The 20,577-nt window shown below is 39.5% G+C and overlaps 1 protein-coding gene across 1 annotated transcript; it reads left to right on the top strand.

Moving 5' to 3' along the window:
• Positions 1-1,176: 1,176 nt before the first annotated feature.
• lurap1 (leucine rich adaptor protein 1) lies at positions 1,177-20,226 on the top strand. The gene is made up of 2 exons (XM_071486185.1): positions 1,177-1,855; positions 13,018-20,226. The coding sequence occupies exons 1-2, from the start codon at positions 1,643-1,645 to the stop codon at positions 13,912-13,914; spliced, it is 1,110 nt and encodes a 369-aa protein (XP_071342286.1). The 5' UTR covers positions 1,177-1,642; the 3' UTR covers positions 13,915-20,226.
• The last annotated feature ends 351 nt before the right edge of the window (positions 20,227-20,577 follow it).

Genomic DNA, 20,577 nt, shown 5'->3' with positions numbered 1-20,577 from the left:
GCCTAAGAGTGCTGCTGTTAAAAGCTGCAAAAAAAGTTTTGGAAACTAAAAATGACTAAAAACTGAACCTAAAAGATGTATTTTTGCCTGGATATGGCTTTGCTTTGCATTTTAATGCTGATGAAAATATCCATTTTGAAGCTTTACGATTAGATGGCAAGGTGTAGTTGATTCATATATAAATAATCAGGACTGTTTTTTGTGTCTAGATGTGTCACATGGACATTCATGAAGAAAGAGAGCAAAAGGGGTTGCATATGTGTCAACAGGGGTCCAGCATTACATTGTTGATCCAGGACCTTGGCGAGATAAATTTCTATCGACCTATTGACCTATTATACACATCAGGTCCATTATTTTTTCAGGCAGGAGCAAAACCAGAGATGACATGGCAGCAATTTTCATAATTGATTAAAAAGTAATTGGTACTAACTTCCCAGATGTGAATTTTTCCCATGATATTAAAGTCAAAATTCTGTTTTTTTCTACTTTTGTTCAGACAAAATGAAACAACTGAATATGAGGCTAATTTAACTTTTCTGATGTTTTTTACACTGAGCAACCAATCTATTATTGAAAAATAATAATTGTCATGTCAAGGTATTGATAATGACAATAATTGCTGGTTACAGCCTTACTCCTATGATGGAATAATACTGCCTGGCCCAACATTTTCTGAATATCAGATACTTTACCCAAACAAATGAAAGCAGTTTAATAAAACAAAACTTTACAACAGATGAGCACAATACAACTCTTCAATATCCAGGCCACAAGATGGATTGTGTTGCCAGAAACAGAGTAGAGTAAACCAGGGGATTATGGGAGCCCTGGGGGTCTGGGGCCCCTGTGAAGTTGCCTACTTTGTCTGGTGGGTATTCCAGCCTTGCCCAGGATAATTATCTCCTATCATATTGCTTATTTGTTTTTATGGGTGGTATGGGCTTACATACTGTTGAATTCTTCGAAAAACCTATTTGGTACAGGATGGACTTAAAATTCAGACAGAAAAGTTTTATTTTGGTAGTCTATTACTCATAAGCAACGCCTTCCTTTAACAGTATTTTATTCTGGAAGTCCCAACCGGACGTTGTGTAACGTCATTATGGCTGACTTGACGGTCTGGGCTCCTCTCTCTCTCTCTCTCTCTCTCTCTCTCTGCGGCTGCTGGTCGCTGTCATCATGCAGGTGGAATCTGCGCAATGTGGCTCAGGGTAGGGGTCTCCAACTAGACACACAGCGCTCACACACAGGAGACTGGGCTCCGGAGATCAGGTTGTGTTTACCGCTGTAGGGGAACCCATCAAGCAGCCACAGGGAATAATCAGCAAATTAGAAGATTTTTTTTTTTTTTTTTTCCTGCTTTCACTTGATGATCACCGGTTTGTTCAGAAACAGCGGCTTAGTCATTTTGACACAGGATGGTGACACAGCTCAGATAAAAAGGCATTGTCATTCATCTGCAGGAAGAACCACACGTTGTGTTGATGCTGTCAGACTGTTTACCCCTCCTGGCGCAGTCCGACTCAGCTGGAGTCGCAGAGGATGCCATACAATCATATAGGAAGTGACTCTAGCAGCTTGACAGGCAACAATTTCCAAGAGACGAAGCGGATCTTTTCGGTTTAAACGCACGGGAACGATGGAGGAAGGCACCGCCAGCGAGGCCATCCCAGATCTCAAAGACATAGAGATGAAAATCGGCCGGAAGACCCCCGAGGGTTTGCTCAGGTGGATGCGGGAAGAAGCGTCCTCTCTCCGGGGAGACGCCAAGCTGACTGCCGCACACGATACCAGTAAGGAGACGGGGAGGAAGAGTTTGGATGAAAAGATAAGGAAACTGAAGATGGAGATGGTAAGAGTGCTTTAGGCGACTCTCTCTCTCTCTCTCTCTCTCTCTCTCTCTCTCTCTCTCTGTGTGTGTGTGTGTGTGATAGACTCTTGTTTTCCAGGATGTGGCACTCACTGAAGTCACCACAGTGTTGAGCTGTCACATTGATGCTTAGCTAAGGTTGTGAAATTGAGCCATCTCTCTGCTCCAGTGGACACTGCAGCTAGTTGTTAAGACACATTTAACAGTGGATCAGTTTCACCTGACTCAGGAATATAGTTGAAAACATATGCATAACCCCTTATCAATGAAAAACAATATTGTGTTTTTTCCTAATGTTATTTAGTTCTCTGATTTTCTGTTGTGAGTTTAATTGTCTGTCTTTATAGACTTGATTGTATTTGATCACCGATCCATGAAGGACAGATATTAAATGTATATGTTTTTTTTGTTGTTGTTTTTTTTGTTTTAATGAATGGTTATGGTTATGTTCTAGCTTTCAAAAGTACATCCTTAAGCTTGTTTTCCTGAGCAGGTACCCACTTTGCAGTCAGAGCCTATGCTGGACTTACGCTGGTACAAAATCTTAATATTCGTGTAAAATCACCAGAAAAGTAGTGATCGAAGAATTTGAAATCTTCCTGTGGCTTTGCCTCTTCTTAACATTGCTGTTACGTGTCACTGTTGGACCATCTGGTCTTAAGCTTTTTAATTATTTCTTATTTAATGGCTTTGTGTTTGTACTGGCAACACTCCAAACTCCTTTGGACATATCTTTGGCATTTCTTTACCACAATTTCTAGTCACTTATTATCCAAAATATATGCCAGTATTGGTGTATCTGTGATAAGCTACTGGCCTGCTGATTTATTGGTTTGACTCGTAGTGTGGCTCAGTCTAAGCAGATTAAAGTATCTGTAAAACCACCAAAGAGTTACATACATCACAGAGAAATATGATAATATCAAGAGTGTTGGTTCAGTCAGTAAAACGTCAAGAGCCTTTGTACTCTCTCAGTAAATCACCTCATCGTGCCAACAGCTGCAGATGGCTGTGGTTGCTAGGAAATGAGTTGATCACCAAAGGCCTTTAGTCCTATGGTGAATTCCCTCTCCTTCTTTTGTCAGGTGGTTATCACTCAATCAAAGCATTGAAAATGTATCATCTATAGCGTCACTTTGTTTCTGTACATACTGGGACTTTTCATGTGATACACTCGTACATCATTCCTCTGAAATATATTTTAAGACCATGTTTGTTTTTCACATATAATGATTATCATATTTAAAAGCTTATGAACTGTGATCGAATGTTTTCTTTTGTTCAGCCGAGGCTGCTCTTTGATTATTTACCTTCGATTGATTTTTTTCCCTGTTATACAAATAACATATCTCTGTGTCTTCTTGTTTACTTGGATCCCACCTCCTCTAAACACAGAGGTCTGTAGCAGAACTAATGCGCCGCTCCACTGTTGTGTTTTTCCCTTCAATGATCATGAATGTTGTACATTCCTGTGGCAGATGCAGGCGTGCACTCAGTCCGTGGGTTGTGATAGAGCACATGCATCACCACAAACCACCTCCCAAACAAAGCAAGCTGTCTTCTGAGAGAGTCGCTCCAAAACACATTGGCTACATTCAAACATCCAAAACACATTATCAGCTTGGTCACATGTTAGAAATAGAAACTTATTTCACTCCAGGTTTCTAGGTTGCTGGCAATCAAAATGCACTTTAGAAGCAGGAGTCTGGAAGGAGGAAATAATGCTCTCCCCTACTGTAACTGAACACTTAATGTAATAACACTATCAGCAGTAGGCACTGCTTGGCCCTCTCAACATTTACTCTACATCTTGCATCTAGATGATGCAAAAATTTGCAATTTCGTTTGGATTCATTTGTACTTAACATTAAAATCTTTGTTGTTGGTGCAAACCAGACCACTACAGGCACATTAAGCGTACATGCTACTTTATGGGGGGACAGTTGTATTTCATATTTCATTATTGCATTACTGCAATACACAACCAGATGTTTCATATTAGAGCTGCAATGATTAATAGATTAATCAATTAGTCAGTCTACAGAAAATGAACCAGCAACACTTTTGATAATCGATTGATGACTGAATTAATTATTTATAGATGGCCATTGTGAATATTTCCTGGTTTCCACAATATTCTACAATTGAAAACTAAATATTTTGGAGTTTTGCGCTGTTAGTCAGACAAAACAAGATATTTGATGATTTCACCTTGGACTCTAGGAAATTATGAACAGATTCCAACAGATTAATCGGTAATGAAAACAATCATTAGTTGCAGCCATAGTCAGTATATTGAAACCTTATTTTTCTAAACACCGTATTATGGTGAAAATTACAGATTACTCTGAGGGCATTTGCTCCCATTGTGTTTCCACCAAATTCTAAAGCTCACATGAATCCATCCTTCAAGCTTCAGTCCTCCTTCAACACTCGTGCTGGTGAAGGTGAAGGTGGAGCTATTACAGCATTAACAATCCCCTATCAACCACAGGTGGCACTGCGATGGCAAGCAGAAGAATTCAGTATGTGTAAATAATGGCTGTGTTTATGGAGCAGCAGGCTAGAAAAAAAAATATATATCTGAAGTAGTGGTTGTGTGTGTTTTCACACATTCAGTGACATTATCTCTCCCAGTTTTATCAAAATCAGAACGCACACAGGCTCATATTTGGTCTCCAATCTTCTCATCGGCCCACATAGGAAACAATAAAATTGTTAAGTTGTCAAATGGGACTTACAGAGAAATTCACGGTTGTAACCTCCAGACACTGATGTCAACCGGTTCCCAAGTGTGTAACTGCCCAAAGTGTCCAATTTGAATTCACAAAGCATCCAGAGAGTTTCTATAAATCTGTCGAGAGCAGAGGACCAGACTGATTTGTTAACAGTTTAAGCCATTAAACTGTTCTGCTGCAAAGGAGGGAGGATGGAGAGAGAAGTGATAGTGATAAAGAGCTACTTCCAAACTGGAGGGGAGTGAAACCTCCAGCTCAGAGCCAGGCTGTGCCTCTGTGTGTGTGCGGGTGGGTGTGTGTGTGTGTGTGTGTGTGTGGTGGTTTCATTCATCTGTGGGAGTGATGGGAGTGCACAAGAAGAGCTCTGAGCATTGCACTTTCATCAGAAATCTGCTTAGTAAGATGTGCAGTAACACACACACAGTGTCTGCAGAGTAATGCTAAATGAATAAACTCACATGCACACACACACACTCATGCATACTTAATCTGGCAGAGTCTGGATTTTTTTTCTCACTTTTTTCTGATTCTGAACACTTTCTGTCGTCCTGAGAAGCTTCTGAAGATCCACATTCATAAAGCGGATGTTTTGAAATAGGCTAATATCTGCTTCTTTTTCTCACTTTGCTTGCATATTTGCATTTCTGTGAGCGTGTCTGTGAGTTATAGTTGTCCATCTGTTCCTCATTTATCTGTGCATCTGTAACCACACAGCATGGTTTGTGTGTGTGTGTGTGTGTGTGTGTGTGTGTGTGTGTGTGTATGGGCCATGTTGTCACTGTGTCACCACCAGAAATGAAATGTAGCTCTGCTTCTTGTTAACTGTCAGGAAAAACAGTATGTTATGGTGCATTTCCACAACTCCTTACAGTGAATGTAAGACTAGAACAAACAAGCTGCATTTACCTCTCATATAAATTTCACACTACAAAATTTTGTGTAACACACGTCGATCAATCAGCTCGAAATGCAAAGTGGGAGTGTTTAATGTTATGCTTTTAAAGGAACACAACTAATAAAGGAAACACTTTTGTGTAACGTAAAGGCACAGTGTAAAACTTTTTATCTATACAATCAATAAAAAAAATAGTTACTACAGTTACTAAAAAAAATACTCTCAGTTATTTGCCTTCGCTAACCAGCCAAGTTGCAGGGAATATGGTCACAGTCTCCCCCTCCTGAGTTATAGCTGTTCATGTGTGAATAAAGTGTTTTTGCAGAACACTATGATGTCACCGGGAGCCTTTTACCATTTGGATATAAAATGTCATCACTTACAAATTTGAGCGTTATTGGCCAAAAAACACATTTTGTCAGGTCACAGTGACCTTGACCTTTGACCACCAAATTCTAATCAGTTCATGTTTGAGTCCAAGTGCATTTTTGTGGCAAATCTGAAGAAATTCCCTCAAGGCGGTCTTGAGATATCACATTTCATTTGTGAGGTTAGTGTGACCTTCATCTTTGAACTTTGACCTTTGACAACCAAAATCTTATCAGTTAATCCCTGAGTCCAAGTGGACATTTGTGCCAAATTTCCAGAGATAGCGTGTTCATGTGACCAAAACTGTGTTTTGTGAGGTCACCGTGGCCTTGACCTTTGACCTTTGACCACCAGGGAAAGAAATACATAAAAAGATGACACATTTAAAAGTGTATTTCATTAAGATGTGATCCTATAAGCTGTCTAACATCTTGCTTTAGTATAGTGTGAATGTACTGTGGTTTGTCGGTGCTTATGGCTCAGTATGGTAGAGAACATTTTACAGAGCAGATAAATGTTGTTCTTAATTATTTTAGTGTTGTTTGTTCATCGGTTTTAAAGCTTCTGTCTTTTGCATTTGTCTCCAGCTGTCTGACGGAAGAGACAATCCACACTGATCTTAACAGATTTACAGGATACAGAGACACTCCTTTAAAACCACGGAAGACTGGCAGTCTGCCACACACACACACACACATATACACAGGCCCATTGAATACTAGCTGCTTTGGATATTTTATTCATGATCAGCACCTGTATTTTAAGATATCAAAGGGTGAATGTTGTGTTATTGCCCAGGATATGTCATTCTCTCTTTTTGTCCATGTCTCACTGTCTCTCTCTGTAGCTTTTCCCTGTCACTCTCTATCTCCGTCTTTCACCTCTGTGTAGATGAATGTCAGTGCAAAGTCAGCTTTGAGTGCAGAGCTGCTGAACTGCAGGGACTCATCCATCTAATCTTCTGTCTACGTCTGGCTACTGGCTATCTCCTCACAGATAATGTCAGTGAAGGATTGTCTAATTAAATCATTGCTAAACAATCTGAGCTCCTATATTCTTCCATCACATTTTGTTTACTGTGTCTCACTTCCTCTCTGTCTGGTTTTGATGCGTGTAACTTACCAGTGAACCTGAATGGACTTCTCAGTTTTCACAGCGGCTGGAGCTTTAGGGTTCATCGACTGCATAAGAAGAAAACCATTATCAGGTTTCTGACAGTGTAAATTTAACATTGCCATTTTCTCTTCCATTATACTGTCGTCACTTATGTTTTTACAGTAAATCTTTCATTAAAAATAGATGGACAAAGGGCAATGTCAGCAGATGAGATTTAAAGAAGCTGCTTGTTCAAATAAGGAGTGAAATGCACTAGAATTTTTTTTCCAATGTTGTAATTTCATGAATCATGTTATCATTATTCGGTCTGACTTGGACTGTGCAGTGAAATCCTGCTGCTACACGTCTGCTGGTTAGTCTAAAAAGGAGAAACAGAATAAGAAAGAGGGATTAAGATTTTGCTTTAAAAAAAAAATCTAATACAGAGACAGAAAAATACAAATTGGAGAACAAAAAAGATGAGTGGAGTTTTCATGCAGCAGAGGTGAGCACAGACAGATGGAGCTGCTGGGGGTTCTTAGAGAGACAGGGGCGACCTTCTGCTGTCTAATAGAGACTGGAGGGACTCTGCAAGGACGCCGTATGTCTGCAGAGAGCCCGAGTTAAGATTGGGAATGTGAAACGACAGACAGTGACACCAGGGGACATGAGAGCGAGAGAGCGAGACTGTGTTTATTTTGCTGGTGTGTGGGAGATCGAGTGTGTGTTCGTGCTGTTCCTGCTGGCAGTGATTCAGCAGTCTCTTAGGTAGCTGTGTGACATTGGGAAGCTGTTTTCACCACACCGGAGAGTCTGCGTCACAGATCAGGCTTCAGCCGTGCATACGTCATCAGAATGTACTGTATCATTAATCTCTGTGTTTAGACACCCAGTTTGTCAGGGCATGATGGAAACTGTGTTCTTACTCTAAACATCGCCCCAGTCTGCAGCCTCTTGATGTATTTAAGATCATTAATGAGGGAAAACTGGTCTATTATTACATGAAGATAAAGCTTGAAGGAAAATTCTGCTTTATTACAACTTGTGCCTTATTTTCATAGTCATTTATGGCTAACGTAACTGATAAGTTCATTTCCGCAATGAAGACAGGTGGGTGTAAGGAACACAAGCAGACAGCTGAAGACTGGTTGTAAACAAGCCAACAATATTATTATTATTACAGATAAGAATGATGGCCAAAATTACAAGAATAAGACCCACATTGTAGCAACTTAATCCTCTAAGATATGGCGTTCATTAGATGTAATATCTGGGAATCAAGGCTATGTTTCCTAACATCTTGCATGTTTAAACAGAAAAGATAGGAGAGCATCTAGAGTTATGCTTTTGTTTCTCCAAATTAGGTTAGTTTGTTATTGACTTCCAGATTCATTTCCATGAAAGAAATTGCTCCATTTAAACCCCAGGGGATATTTATTACTCCCTCATTTATCATTGGAAACTTCATTCTTCATGCTGAATTGTTTGTAGACAGATTTCACATTTTGCATGTGTAGCTCACCTGCTATCATCTGAATAAAAGTTGAGCCAGTTTAAAAAATGTATAAATAAGTGGAAGTGCACCAACTGATCGCTCTCTATTTTACCCATAATCTGAACCAAAGTATATTGTATATCTCACTCAGTTAGATAAGTTGCTTTGATGAATGTTGTTTGCAGTGCACACACATATGCTATGTACCGGATATAAAAGGCAGGAAAATGAGCTTTCCAGAATCCTATGGGTCAGCCAGGAGGTGCCTGGCCTCGTGCCTGAGTAGGAAAACTGAAATCTGTTTGGCTGTGTACCGACGGCCGAAAAAATGAGAAAAGATGATTAATGGTGTTTCAGTCCTCAAGGCTGCATAGTCCTGGACCTCCATCCCCCGCTCACATAAACTGCTGTCACATAAAAAACCTTTTGGCCCCAGTTTGACCTTTCTCATATGACAGGGTCCTCACTATAATGAGTATGTTTGACTTCATCACATAATTGGCTGTAATCAATCTGGAACTAATGAGATTAATGGGATGAAAGAAAAACCTCCAGCAACAACAGAATAACACACAATACAAGACACGAACTGTAGATGCGTGTAGGCATTTTGAGTTCTTGACAAAAACATGTTTTATTTAATTTGCATAAAGGACATATTTGCATATTCTTATTCAGTAACACAAGGGGATATCAACAGTGTTCATGGATAAAACTCTGATTTTAAAAATAAAGATAGAAGTAAAAGAGTAAAAGAGTGAGCACAGATAAGTAATTAAGTTTGAAAGATGAAAGCACAGTTACATTTCTGCTCCTTTTTTTCCCCCCTTTTTTATTTTTTATTCTATGTTTTTAACTCCTTGGAAAGTGTAGGATTAATTCTGTACACTTGCTTGAGCCAGAATATATTTTTGAGGGAAACATACATATTTATGACTGCAAGGAACAATTAATCTAATGTGTTTTAATTATTCAGTTAACCATTTAGTTTATAAAATGTCCAAAATTTCTTGAAGCCCAACATAAAATTCTCAAGTTGTTTGTTTTGTCTGATCAATAATGTTACACCCAAAGATTTTCAGTTAAAAAAAAACTTAAATCCTCATAACTGAGATGGAATTTTTGCTTGAACGATCAATCGCTTACCAAAATAGTTGCTGATTAATTTTCTGCCGATTACTTTCTTGGTTAGTCAACTTTATTTGAAAAAAGCAGTGATGAATTTACAGGGTCTATACTCTCTGATGTGCCCAGCTCAGCAGCAGAGTGAGCACAGACATGGTGGAGCGCTCAGCTTCATTAACACTGTGCCACCTCAGCACTGACAGGCAGGGAGCTACTTTTACTGCCACCCTCATTAGGCCCTCACTCTCTGCCAGCTGAAAAACCTCAAACCTGAACCCCACCCCAAATGTCTGTGTGCCAGGACGCCAGTGGATTTACAGTCACACACACGCACGCTTTTTCATTGTGTTTCATGTACAGTGGATGGATGGGATGGGTGTTATATTTATATTCTATGTTATGTCTACCCTTTAAATCTCTCTCTTTGTTTCTTTGCCCTTCATCAGATGCTGTCAGAGCTGTGTCTGTGTCAGGTTAATGCAGAGGACAGTGTGACTTCAGCGTCAGCATATCTCAGACCACACAGCTCGTGCATTTACTTTACTGCAAACAAACTCCCGTGTAAAAGCTCTAATTTTCTGCTTCATCTCCTGTCCCAGGTGTCTTTTCTGCATGTCAGCTGATGTGTGCTGTCTCTCTGTGTGTATACTTGTATCAGTCAATCTGGGGATAAACACCACAGTCTCATTTTGGTGAATCATCTTGTTTCTGAGGACACAGTGTTGTTCCCCACAAGCTTCATAATTTCTGTTTTTTTGGATTAAGACTTGGTTTTTGGTTAAATTAAAGTTATGCTTTGGTTAAGGTTTGGGTAAAGGTGTAGTAGTGGTTATGGTTTAGGTTTAGGTAATCCTCTAGAGGACACAATGTCCTCACAAGTCACATAAACAACCAGTTTAAAAGCTTAAAGGCAGTGTTAGAAAGTAACAGTGTTACGGCCATTGATTGTGATTACAACAGATAATTTTGGCATGGACTACAAAGTAAGCTCCAATTAACAGGAGCCAAACCAACCCTGTGAGGATGCAGTATTGTCTAAATCAGTGGTTCCCCAAACTTTGGGACTTGTGAACCTGTAAAAAGAAGCAAAAAAGAGGTAAAAAGAATTGTATCTTAGAGGCCTGGAGAGGTGAACTTATCCTTTATTTTACAACCCCATTTCCAAAAAATGAAGACATGGTGTAAAATGTAAATAAAAACAGAATGCGATGATGTGCAAATCTTGTAAAATAGAAAATCTTGGAAAATGAAAATAGAGCAAAGACAACGTAAAAAATATTGAAACTGAGAAATTATAATATATTATTAAAATATTGTGAAAAGTCAAGGAAAAGTACATTTTGCATAACAGATTATTTTCCTTGTCCTCCCATTTATTATCTTGTGTCTCCTGAGATTTACCTTTAGGGATTTAAAAATCCAGATTGTTATCCACTGATCTAAGTCTGTTTCCCACTGTGTGGTTTGTTTAACCACAGATGGCCTGATACTGAGAAAGATGAAGGGAAGCCATTGAACTGAAGAGGACTAAATAGGCTAAAGTAGTTCTACCCTGCAGCTTGTACTGACTGGTGACAGGTTCATACAAAGGTCTCCCACCACCTACACACAGAGATGATGTATGAGGAGTATTCATTTCTGTTGTGTTGTCCTTGTAGATGGAAGAATCTCAGACTCTTGAACTTGTTTGTTTTGAGCCACACAGATCAATCATAACAGAAAAAACTTACACACTAAATCTACACGATGCATCGCTCCACTAGAGGTGTAGTTAAAGACGCTAATAATATGCAGGACCAGGAGATCAGTAGCTTGGCAGGTTTCAATCAATGTACTTTATTGACAGAACCAGAAAGGTCATAAGGACCTTGTGTAGGAAATACACAAATATCAGCATACTGTGGTTTAAACAGCTCGTGGTCCCTGCACTTCTACCAATGAGTAGAAGTGCAGGGAAGGTATATGTTTTAATATATTTGTTGTGAAAACTACCCTTAAGATTACTTAAAAGTACTAACACAGTCTATAAGAACCAAATATAGATGTACCATTTATGGAGTGTTTATGGATATATGTGTGTGTATTTTGTCTGGCTGGGATTCCTATGACGATGGCCCCTGTTAAATGTATTTAATTGGCATTATAACATCATGTATTATGTGCTTGGTATATTTATAAAATACAGTAGTAAGTATGGTTAGTAAAGTACTTGTTTGGGGTACTTTACTTTAAGTACATGAAAACCCAACCATCAATGTGGTATCACCTGTGACTGATTTGCACTGATGTAGTGGAGGGATGTGGCATGGGCCAGGGAAGAACCCATTCAGTTCTGGGGCAGATCCAAATCATGTACCATGATTTTAAGTTTTTTTCTCTGAAGTCTGTTATATGTTGTATGTTCTAATCATCAGTTCGACTAAATTAAAATGTTGCCATTATCGCAGTAAATGTGGTAAAGTACAAATTTCAGCCTGGAGGGGCACAGCGAAAGACAGACAGAAAAAGTAATAAAGAAAAAAGTATTATGTGAAGGAAACTGAGAGATAATGAGAGACTAAAGGCTTGAGCTTTATTAGAGACTGGTTATCTGCAGAGAGAAGTGGAGATCACCAGGCTGAGCTTTAAATGCCGGTGCCATATATCACCTCTTGGCCCCGAACTTCACCGCAGACCTCTGCTAATGTATTCTGGGGAGGAATTTTCCATGACTGCAGCCGTCGTCTTTTTATTCACCATTTAGCTTTGTCAACCTCCCCCACACATCACATTAGAGGACAGCAGTTGCTGTTATTTGTGATTAATCATTACTTTATTTATTTGTGCCACATGACATCATGAATAAATAAACATTCAAGTAGTTTGCACCGTTTAGTGGTGCAAACTACTCCAATGGTGCTTTTTATTCCCTTGATTTTCTTTTCAAATGTGTCATACTTTCCACTGCATCACATTTCAGTCCCTCAACAGCTTCTCCTTCAGTGTTACTTTTGGTCATGTAACACTTAAACAGCTACAGTATGTTACTCTAAACCTTCTCTCTCTTTTACCTGTTTGTCTCTGTGCTCTTTTATTTTCATCTCTAAGTGCTTTTCCACTACCTTTACCTTATTTGTTTCCACATTAGTTACAGCATACTGTTTACTTGGACCTGCCAACTTCTGTTATATGTTACTTCCAAGTATGGTAATCTGAAAAGGTTTAATAGCATTATAATGGTGTTTGCACTCGTCTCTAGAGCCAAAGATGACTGCTTAAAATAAATATCTGCAGAGTCCCTGTGGTTCTCCAGGTCCACTGTGTTCAGTCTCATATGTAACTTTTTCTTTTCTATTGCAAATATCCAGACATGAGCGGCCTAAAAAAATAAAACTCAACATGTCTCCGTGTAATTTCATCTTTATCTCCTTGTTTTATTTCCCCTCAGGCACACTTGCGCTCAGTGGATGTGAAGATCCTGCAGCAGTTGCTGGCGGTCCATGAAGGCATAGAGGCGGTGAAATGGCTGCTGGAGGAGCGCAGCACACTGACCAGCCGGTGCAGCAGCCTCACCAGCAGCCAGTACAGCCTGGGAGAGGGCCCCGACACCTCCTGGAGAGGCTCCTGGAGCAGCCTGCAGGACCCTAATGACAAGTTGGACAACATCTCCATTGGCAGCTACCTGGACACCCTGGCGGATGACATGGATGAGTACTGCCCCTCCAGCTCGGAGTCGGTCATCTGCTCCACCACACCGCTGGTTTCAGAGGCTATTGCTGGGGGCCGGAAAGGAGGAGGCCCCGGGGCCCCAGCAGCTGGGACTGGAGTTGGTGTAGGGGTGAGGTCTTACCTTGGGGCTGGAAGTGGGACTCGGGCTGGGGCAAATGAGAATGGAGTTGGGGCTGGAAATGGGATGGAGGTGAAAGCTGGACCAGAGACTGGGGTTACCAGTGCTGCCAGTGGGACTGGAAATGCTGGGACTGCAACTGAGAAACCAACTGTTTCTGTCAACTCTCCCCAAGCCAAGTCTGAGGGCCCCAAGCAAGATGTTCCCATGTGGAGCAAGGCTGCAGACACAGTCAAGGGAAGCCCTGTTTCTAGGAACAATATCCAGGCACAATCCATTAAGGTTAACGGAGTTCTGGAAAAACCAACCACACAAACAGGCAGCCCAACCCGCCCCAGCCTCACTGAGAAACTGGGAACCAGCCAGAGCCCCAAACTCAAACCTTACAAAAATGGAAAAATCGAGTTGGATACTTGCAAAATGAATGGCAAAATGCATCTGGAGTACGACGCGCACTGGCGATGGGTGCAGTCGCAAGAAGATGTCACGTTTTTGTAAGAAGGATAATAACAGAGGGGACTAAATCCACTATTGAACACTCCCTCTGTAACATCAAAGACCAGAGTGAAGGTTAGAAGAAGAGTGAACTGCTGTTGTGAAATGCACATAGTGAGGCTTTCTTCTTTAAAACACACTGGGTTTGAAAGACAAAGAATAATTTGTTTGTTCTGTTGTTCCCTCCTGTGACTGCACTAACTTTCTATAAAACATTGATGTCAGTAATAAGATGGACGCACATAACAGGATTTTGACCATAGTTAGCCAAAGCGGGCTGCCTCACACAAACTTTTAAAATCTTGTCATAGTTTTCTCAGGGTCTTTCTTGGCATTCCCTGATTTTATTTTATTTTATTTTCCCTAGAAATAAAGCACAGTGGGATGATCTGCTGAAGAGCTGAAACATGTTTTCAGATTGACATGTGGTATACAGTATCAGCTAAAGAAAATTTAAAGATTTACAATATAATTTGACGTTCTCCTCTTTACCCCAAAAAAATAAGTCCCAGAAAGTACAATACTATATACTTATTCTAAACCCATAAAAGAAAGACTTTTTTCATTTTTTTATACTGTACTTGCTGTTGAACATTTTGTGGATCCTCTACAACAGTGGTTCTCAACCATGTTGTTGTACGACCCCTTCAAATGAAAGGGAAGATATCCATTATTTCACAAAAAAAAAAAAGCTAAAATTCTTTTTTTTTCTTTCATATTTGCTCATTTTTCTTGGGATCCTTAAGGGAGGTCCTGAGTCCTTGGCTAGGAAAAACTACCCCTACAATCATCACTACTTTCACCTCACTAACAATAGCACTGAGTGAGCCTCCTGTACTGCATTTAAGGTAGGGTATGGTTAAAACCAAAGTTTCCCCCTTATCAACCTCTCATTCAAGTCCCAAATAAGATTTATTGTATAGACCAGTATTTTTGGACAATGTAACTGAACACTTCCAATGATTATAGACCTAATTAGTAGTTAAAGTATCAACACAAATGTTAAATATAAGTGTTATGATAAAATCTGTGAGCGTGTTTCTCCCCAAACGCCTCCCTGAACAGTAGATGATATGAACAACATAGAGGACAGAGCACTGAGGTTAGTAAACGTTTTCCTCATTGAGAAATAATGTACCCACTGTTAGCATTTGTGTCTTTGTGAAGTTAATACCTTCGGTGATTATGCAACCATCTGCAATACTGTATATTTCACTGAATCACAATACAGCTACTAGTTGTGACTGGTTGTAGACAAATCCTGAATATGGCTGAATATTTTTGTTTTTGAACAGTTATGGTAATCTGTGCTAGTTTTTGAAAGCAGATGTTGTGCCTGATTGGTGTAAACCTTTACTACATATGCCTGTACTTTCCCTCCTGAGATGACTGCACTGTTGTTATGATAATCTGGGGTTTTTGACTGATTTTATCTTTATTATATTTGCCTCCTCCTGGCCACTGCTTGCGTGTACAAATGGCTAGACCAACAACAGTCTGTGTGCTCTTGGAGTGTTGAGTGGTAATTGTGTTACACTGGCTGGGTGGATATTGCATGCTCTGTGCTGAGAGCTTTATTGGTTGAATCGTGAGAAATGCGTGGAGGACCCAACACAATCACAGACGAAAAGCAATACTTTTTGAAGCCTTTCTACTGGCTTATGTAAGTAACCTCTCCTGAGCAAATGAAAATGAAAATTGTCTGAACTTCAGGAGTTCGAAAATCTATTGACGGGGAGAGGATGTGTGTGTTTGTGTGTGCTGACTGCCTGCCTGAGCACAGCTGGCCTATCAGGTTTGGATAAGAACAGATGAGTCCCAAAGGTCTTCAAGCATTTTCAGCTCATTCATCACAGTGTTACTGCACCTCCTGCCAGTCAGCAATTTGTCATGCTAATGCTGCAATGGAGGACATTACATAATCAGTATAAGTTTATGCTACAGTGTACCTTGTCAAAAAACTAGCTCTTTATAAAAAGTCATATGACCTTTCTGAAAGCTGACATTTAAAGTGAATTTCTTCCTTGTTTGGTATCATTTTGCACTTCTGTGTCCCTCTTTCATTTGATCTGTCTTTTTAGTGGTGAGAATTGTTGAAACTTTTCAGTACCAGTGCCAATTCAATATACACATTGATTGTGATAGCATAACAAATGACAGTTTTCGATACATGGTATGGACACATTGCAGTCAATACCAAAAAAGTCCCCCAGTCCCTTTGCATCCTAAAAGTCGTTTTATGCAAGCAATTCTTGCAATTAAAAAGATTTCTCTTTTTTTTTGTTTTTTTTTGCAACCCATTTAATGATTTGCAATACCCTTTCCTTCTTTAGTATATTTTGCTACGCCTGGAAGTCTCTTTGTTGTTGCATATGTCGTTAAAACAGCAGGAGGGCAGCTTAACCTGAAATTTGTAGTAATTTTTAAATTGTTAAACAAAGCTTGTTAAACAACAGCAGGCCTCTCATTTCAGTCCGATGACCGTTGATTTACTGTCTCAAATTGTACCTAGCAGATATTATCAGGTGTACTGTAGCTAGCTAGCTAATTAAGCTAACATTAGGTTTATGAGTTGGTTGAAAACAATGCCTTCAGCTGAATTTTTAATGTTTTCAATTGACTTTGAATAAGAGGAGTACTTTTATCATTACAAGACAAAAGGCTTTGAGGACAAGGACTAAGTGACTTGTTTGGAAAATGTAATGCTAGCTTGGATAAAGTTGGCCTTGGTTGCTGGATGGTAAACTTCCCCAAATCCAGAAAAAAGCTGGACTAAGCTGCTAATGTTTGCCTAAACTCTGACACCGTCCATGTCCAGGACACTGCATTGTGAATACAACAGTCAGCCTTTTATTTTATTTTATTTTTTTATTTACATAACCTGTACCCCTACAAACTCTAATTAGCTAACTCTAACTAGTTTGTCTTGGAAGTGGCTAACTACTTTAGGTATTAAGTTAGATAGCCGAACATGCTAAATAGTGACTAAATAGAGAGGGGTTTAGCGAACAGTCAATTAATGGATTAGCCTCTTTCTCTTCATGTAAAAAGTTAACTACTTGTTAACTGCTTACTGCTTGCATTAATGTAATTCAACTAATTGTCATAACTTATTTACTTGGAGTCAACTTAGCCAGTCCATCTTAATTCACTTTGTGCTGGATCTCACTGTACAGAACTTCTGTCTCTATTGGCAAATACAGAACGATGTTAAACTCAGCATCTCCATTTGTTTGAGCTGCTGAAGTGTTTCCTCTCTCCTCCTCCTCCTGCCTCTCTTTTCATCCTACTTTCCACCACCACACTGGCTTGATGGAAATGTTCAGTCTGTGCCAACACACACATCATGCGCACACAATGCCCTCTCACTGGAGACAGTACCATAAAACCGGCACCGCAGAAACAGGCCTGTCCTGGAGACAGGCGAGGAAAACTAAGCTAAGACTGGACCTTGAACTCTTGGACGAGTTGGAATCTTTTCCCTCTCTAAATACAAATAGAGCATCAGCTACCAGTCTCAGGATGAGTATTTCAGCCATGGTATATTATCCAGCCACCGTGTAGGCATGAAGTCATGTGAAGCCTCCTTCCCTTTTTAACATATGTGTTGGCTGTAAAGCAATATTGCATGCCAAAGAGACTGTCTGTTCTGCTAGTTTGTGGTTTTCTTCCCAAATTAGCTGAGCCATATGAAAAAAAATACATTTTAATGCAGGGAACAAACCTGTAAAACACATTACATCAAGCTATAGTGTGTCTTTCTGCATATATACTGTAGCCCATGATGGTTTAATGTGTTTTCATTGGGCACATCCAGTCTACAAGAGTTAATGAGTGCTGACAGTCTGTGTGCCAGGAGGAGTTGCTTGTGGTCTGATTGTTTTTGAACATGAGGGATGATAACTGCTGTGTGCATGAGCAAAAATGGAAGTGTTACTAACTGGCAAGCTTGTGGGAAATACCTTTTTGTCAAAGCTGAAATAAATGTCCCTCCTCACTTTCCAGAATTTTTAATAAGGAATGAAAATGAACACAACTCAAAAATCCCTCTGTTCTGTCCTTTTGTGATGTCCAGGATTTGTCAGATGCCCAGTGCTTGATGTGTTTGCCTTGGCTTCAGGTGCCGGGCACCCTCCAGCTATTCTGGGCGCAAGACAAACAGTATGATTACATAGACGAGTGGATATCCACATGGTTGTCATGACAATGAGACCGACCAGGTTTCAGCTCTAGTGGCTACGTACAACAGTGTTCACTGCAGCAGCAGCAGTATAACAGCACTGTTTGGATAATGGCAGGTGAAATAAAACAGATGACTGTTGACTCGCTGAATATCAACAGCTGAAGTGATGATTAACACCTTTGTTAGTACTTTGTGATGAATCCTGGTTACATTTTCAAATACATGTTTCCAATAAGGCACGCTTTGTAAAGAGGTTGTAAGTAATGGCTTTACACATGGTTGTGAAAAATCACTTCGACTGGTTGGATCATTTGACCACTTATTAAATAAAATGCTGCACAAGATGTGGACCAAAATCTATTTATTAACAACACATAACGCTTTTAACTTCAAACTTCATAACTGAGACCTTTTTGAATTGATGATTTAACACTGATCATCTGATTTTTACATCTGAAGACTCAATTAATGACATTTTAACGGTTTTTTTTCCTTATTTTTTTGAGAATTGTAGGCTTATTAGAAAGTGAGAAACCCATGAACACTGATTAATAGATTACACACATTTAATGCTATTATCACCAGAAAAGATAAAGATCAGCCAATGTGATTTTTCACAATTTTTGCATGCTTGAATGCATATAGTTGAACTGTAAAGCATTAGTAAATTAACTATTAACAAAGTCATTGTTTACAACATATAAACACTTTATATAGGCAGTATTATTATGTATCATATCATAATATGCCAAACACCAGGAGGAAAATTTAATAAAGTCACACAGGCTGACGAAGGACAGTGAATGAATCTGGCTGCTGCACAAAGCACTATTCTGTATTTCTTGAAAATGTTGAAAATATTAGTTTAAAAAGCACAGGCTTTCCTGGTATTGTAAGTACTTTATGTATTTGTCACTAAAAATAGGTTTTGTCCAAAGCTAAACAAGATCGAGAACTTCAAGATTCAAAAACAAGTCCAAAAAACTGTGAGCCATTTGAAAGGGATTTCTCCCTTTCAAATGGCTCACAACACTGTTGAACTCTTTAAGTTTCAGTTTTATTATATTAGTAATCAAAAAATTTGATTAATCTGTTCCTGTCAATGAGCCAATTTTGGCTTGAAATGTTTTACTATTTGTAATGTAAGATGATTAAAAAAATGTAAAGGTTTTGAGTCCATGAGAAGCAGAAATCAGAAGCCACCCAGTTTAACACAAGCCACACGTTCAGTGTCAGCTTCAGATGATAACTATGTTCCTCGGGATATTAGGAATTCAGTCGGTTTTTCCATTTTCACTGCAGCACACTAAATCTCTGTACATGAAGTCCTTTTTCTCACACTCCCCACTGCTCTGTTCAGTATTCATACACAGCCCAGTCACCCTCTCTGTTGGGCCACCTGAAAAGCTGTCAAGAGCTCTTTTCCTGCAAATTTTGGCCATTTTTGAGAAGCTTAAAGACAGACTGTTTTTTGTCTCCCTGGAGGCAGAGTAGAGGGAGAAACAGTAAGCTGAGCAGTGCAGCACACACATGGCTAAAAGGAAGCTTCCCCTCTTGGTGTCCTGCTGTTTTCTTCCTTCCTCTTACATACACACACACACACACACACACACACACACACAAGCACAATTTAGCCCAGAACTGATGGGGGTCTCTAGGTACCTGACAGCTACTCAAAAAGAGCCATTAAGCATTTCCTTTCCTTGAATCTTATTTATACTTTATCCCTGTGTGTGTGTTTTGTTCACATCCCAAATTGCTCAAAGAGATGGACGTGAACTGAAATAGACCCCACTGAGTGCACACTGGGCTCTGAACAGGGTCCAAAATTTAACTTTAGGCAGCACAAAGCAAGGATTGGAAAATAAAAAGCCACTGAGACTGACTGCAGTACACTGGATCAGTCGACTTGATATCTTGCTTGACTGAGTGGAACAGTTTTTATTTTCATGGTATGATGCATTTTTATTATTTTGTTACGCAATGAGCCCCAGAGAAAAATGTTTATTTTTTTCTTTGTAATGTGGAAATGTTCAACAAATACCTGATTATGTTCATTGATGTGGAGAACTATATTATGCAGTATGTAAATTATACAAGCTTATCCAATGATTAAAGATATTTTAAATGTTTTTGCTTGTGTTTTTATTCCCATGTCAAATAGGGAAGTGAGAGATCAGAGTAATGTTGCTCAGGAAAACTTTCTGTTCAGCAGTTTGACCGCTTGAACCTTTAGTTTGAGGAAACTGTAGCAGTGTTTCAAATATTTTCCACAGAAAAGGAAGAAATTCAAAACCACAACCTTTCCACCTTTTCCTTATCAGCAGCTGCTCTTAATGTAAACTACTCTGAGTGCTTTCACTAAACCTTTTGTAGATTCCTAATCAATACTTGGCCCAGCCCTGCCACAAAGGGTTATCAATGAAGATCCATTAGCACTCAGAGCACTCAATGGCCATTTCCCAAAACAACTTTAAAAGATG

The sequence above is a fragment of the Trachinotus anak genome, unplaced genomic scaffold (genome assembly GCF_046630095.1).
Source record: "Trachinotus anak isolate AG129_WGS33_773 ecotype Australia unplaced genomic scaffold, CSIRO_AGI_Tana_v1 ptg000010l, whole genome shotgun sequence".
Lineage (NCBI taxonomy): Eukaryota > Metazoa > Chordata > Actinopteri > Carangiformes > Carangidae > Trachinotus > Trachinotus anak.
This window is presented reverse-complemented; position numbering and strand designations above follow the sequence as displayed.

Bases quoted from the DNA above. Each gene is read 5' to 3' on its own strand.
- lurap1 (XM_071486185.1), top strand. From the start codon at position 1,643: ATGGAGGAAGGCACCGCCAGCGAGGCCATCCCAGATCTCAAAGACATA. The intron at 1,856-13,017 runs GTAAGAGTGCTT...ATTTCCCCTCAG, and splicing joins GGAAACTGAAGATGGAGATG to GCACACTTGCGCTCAGTGGA.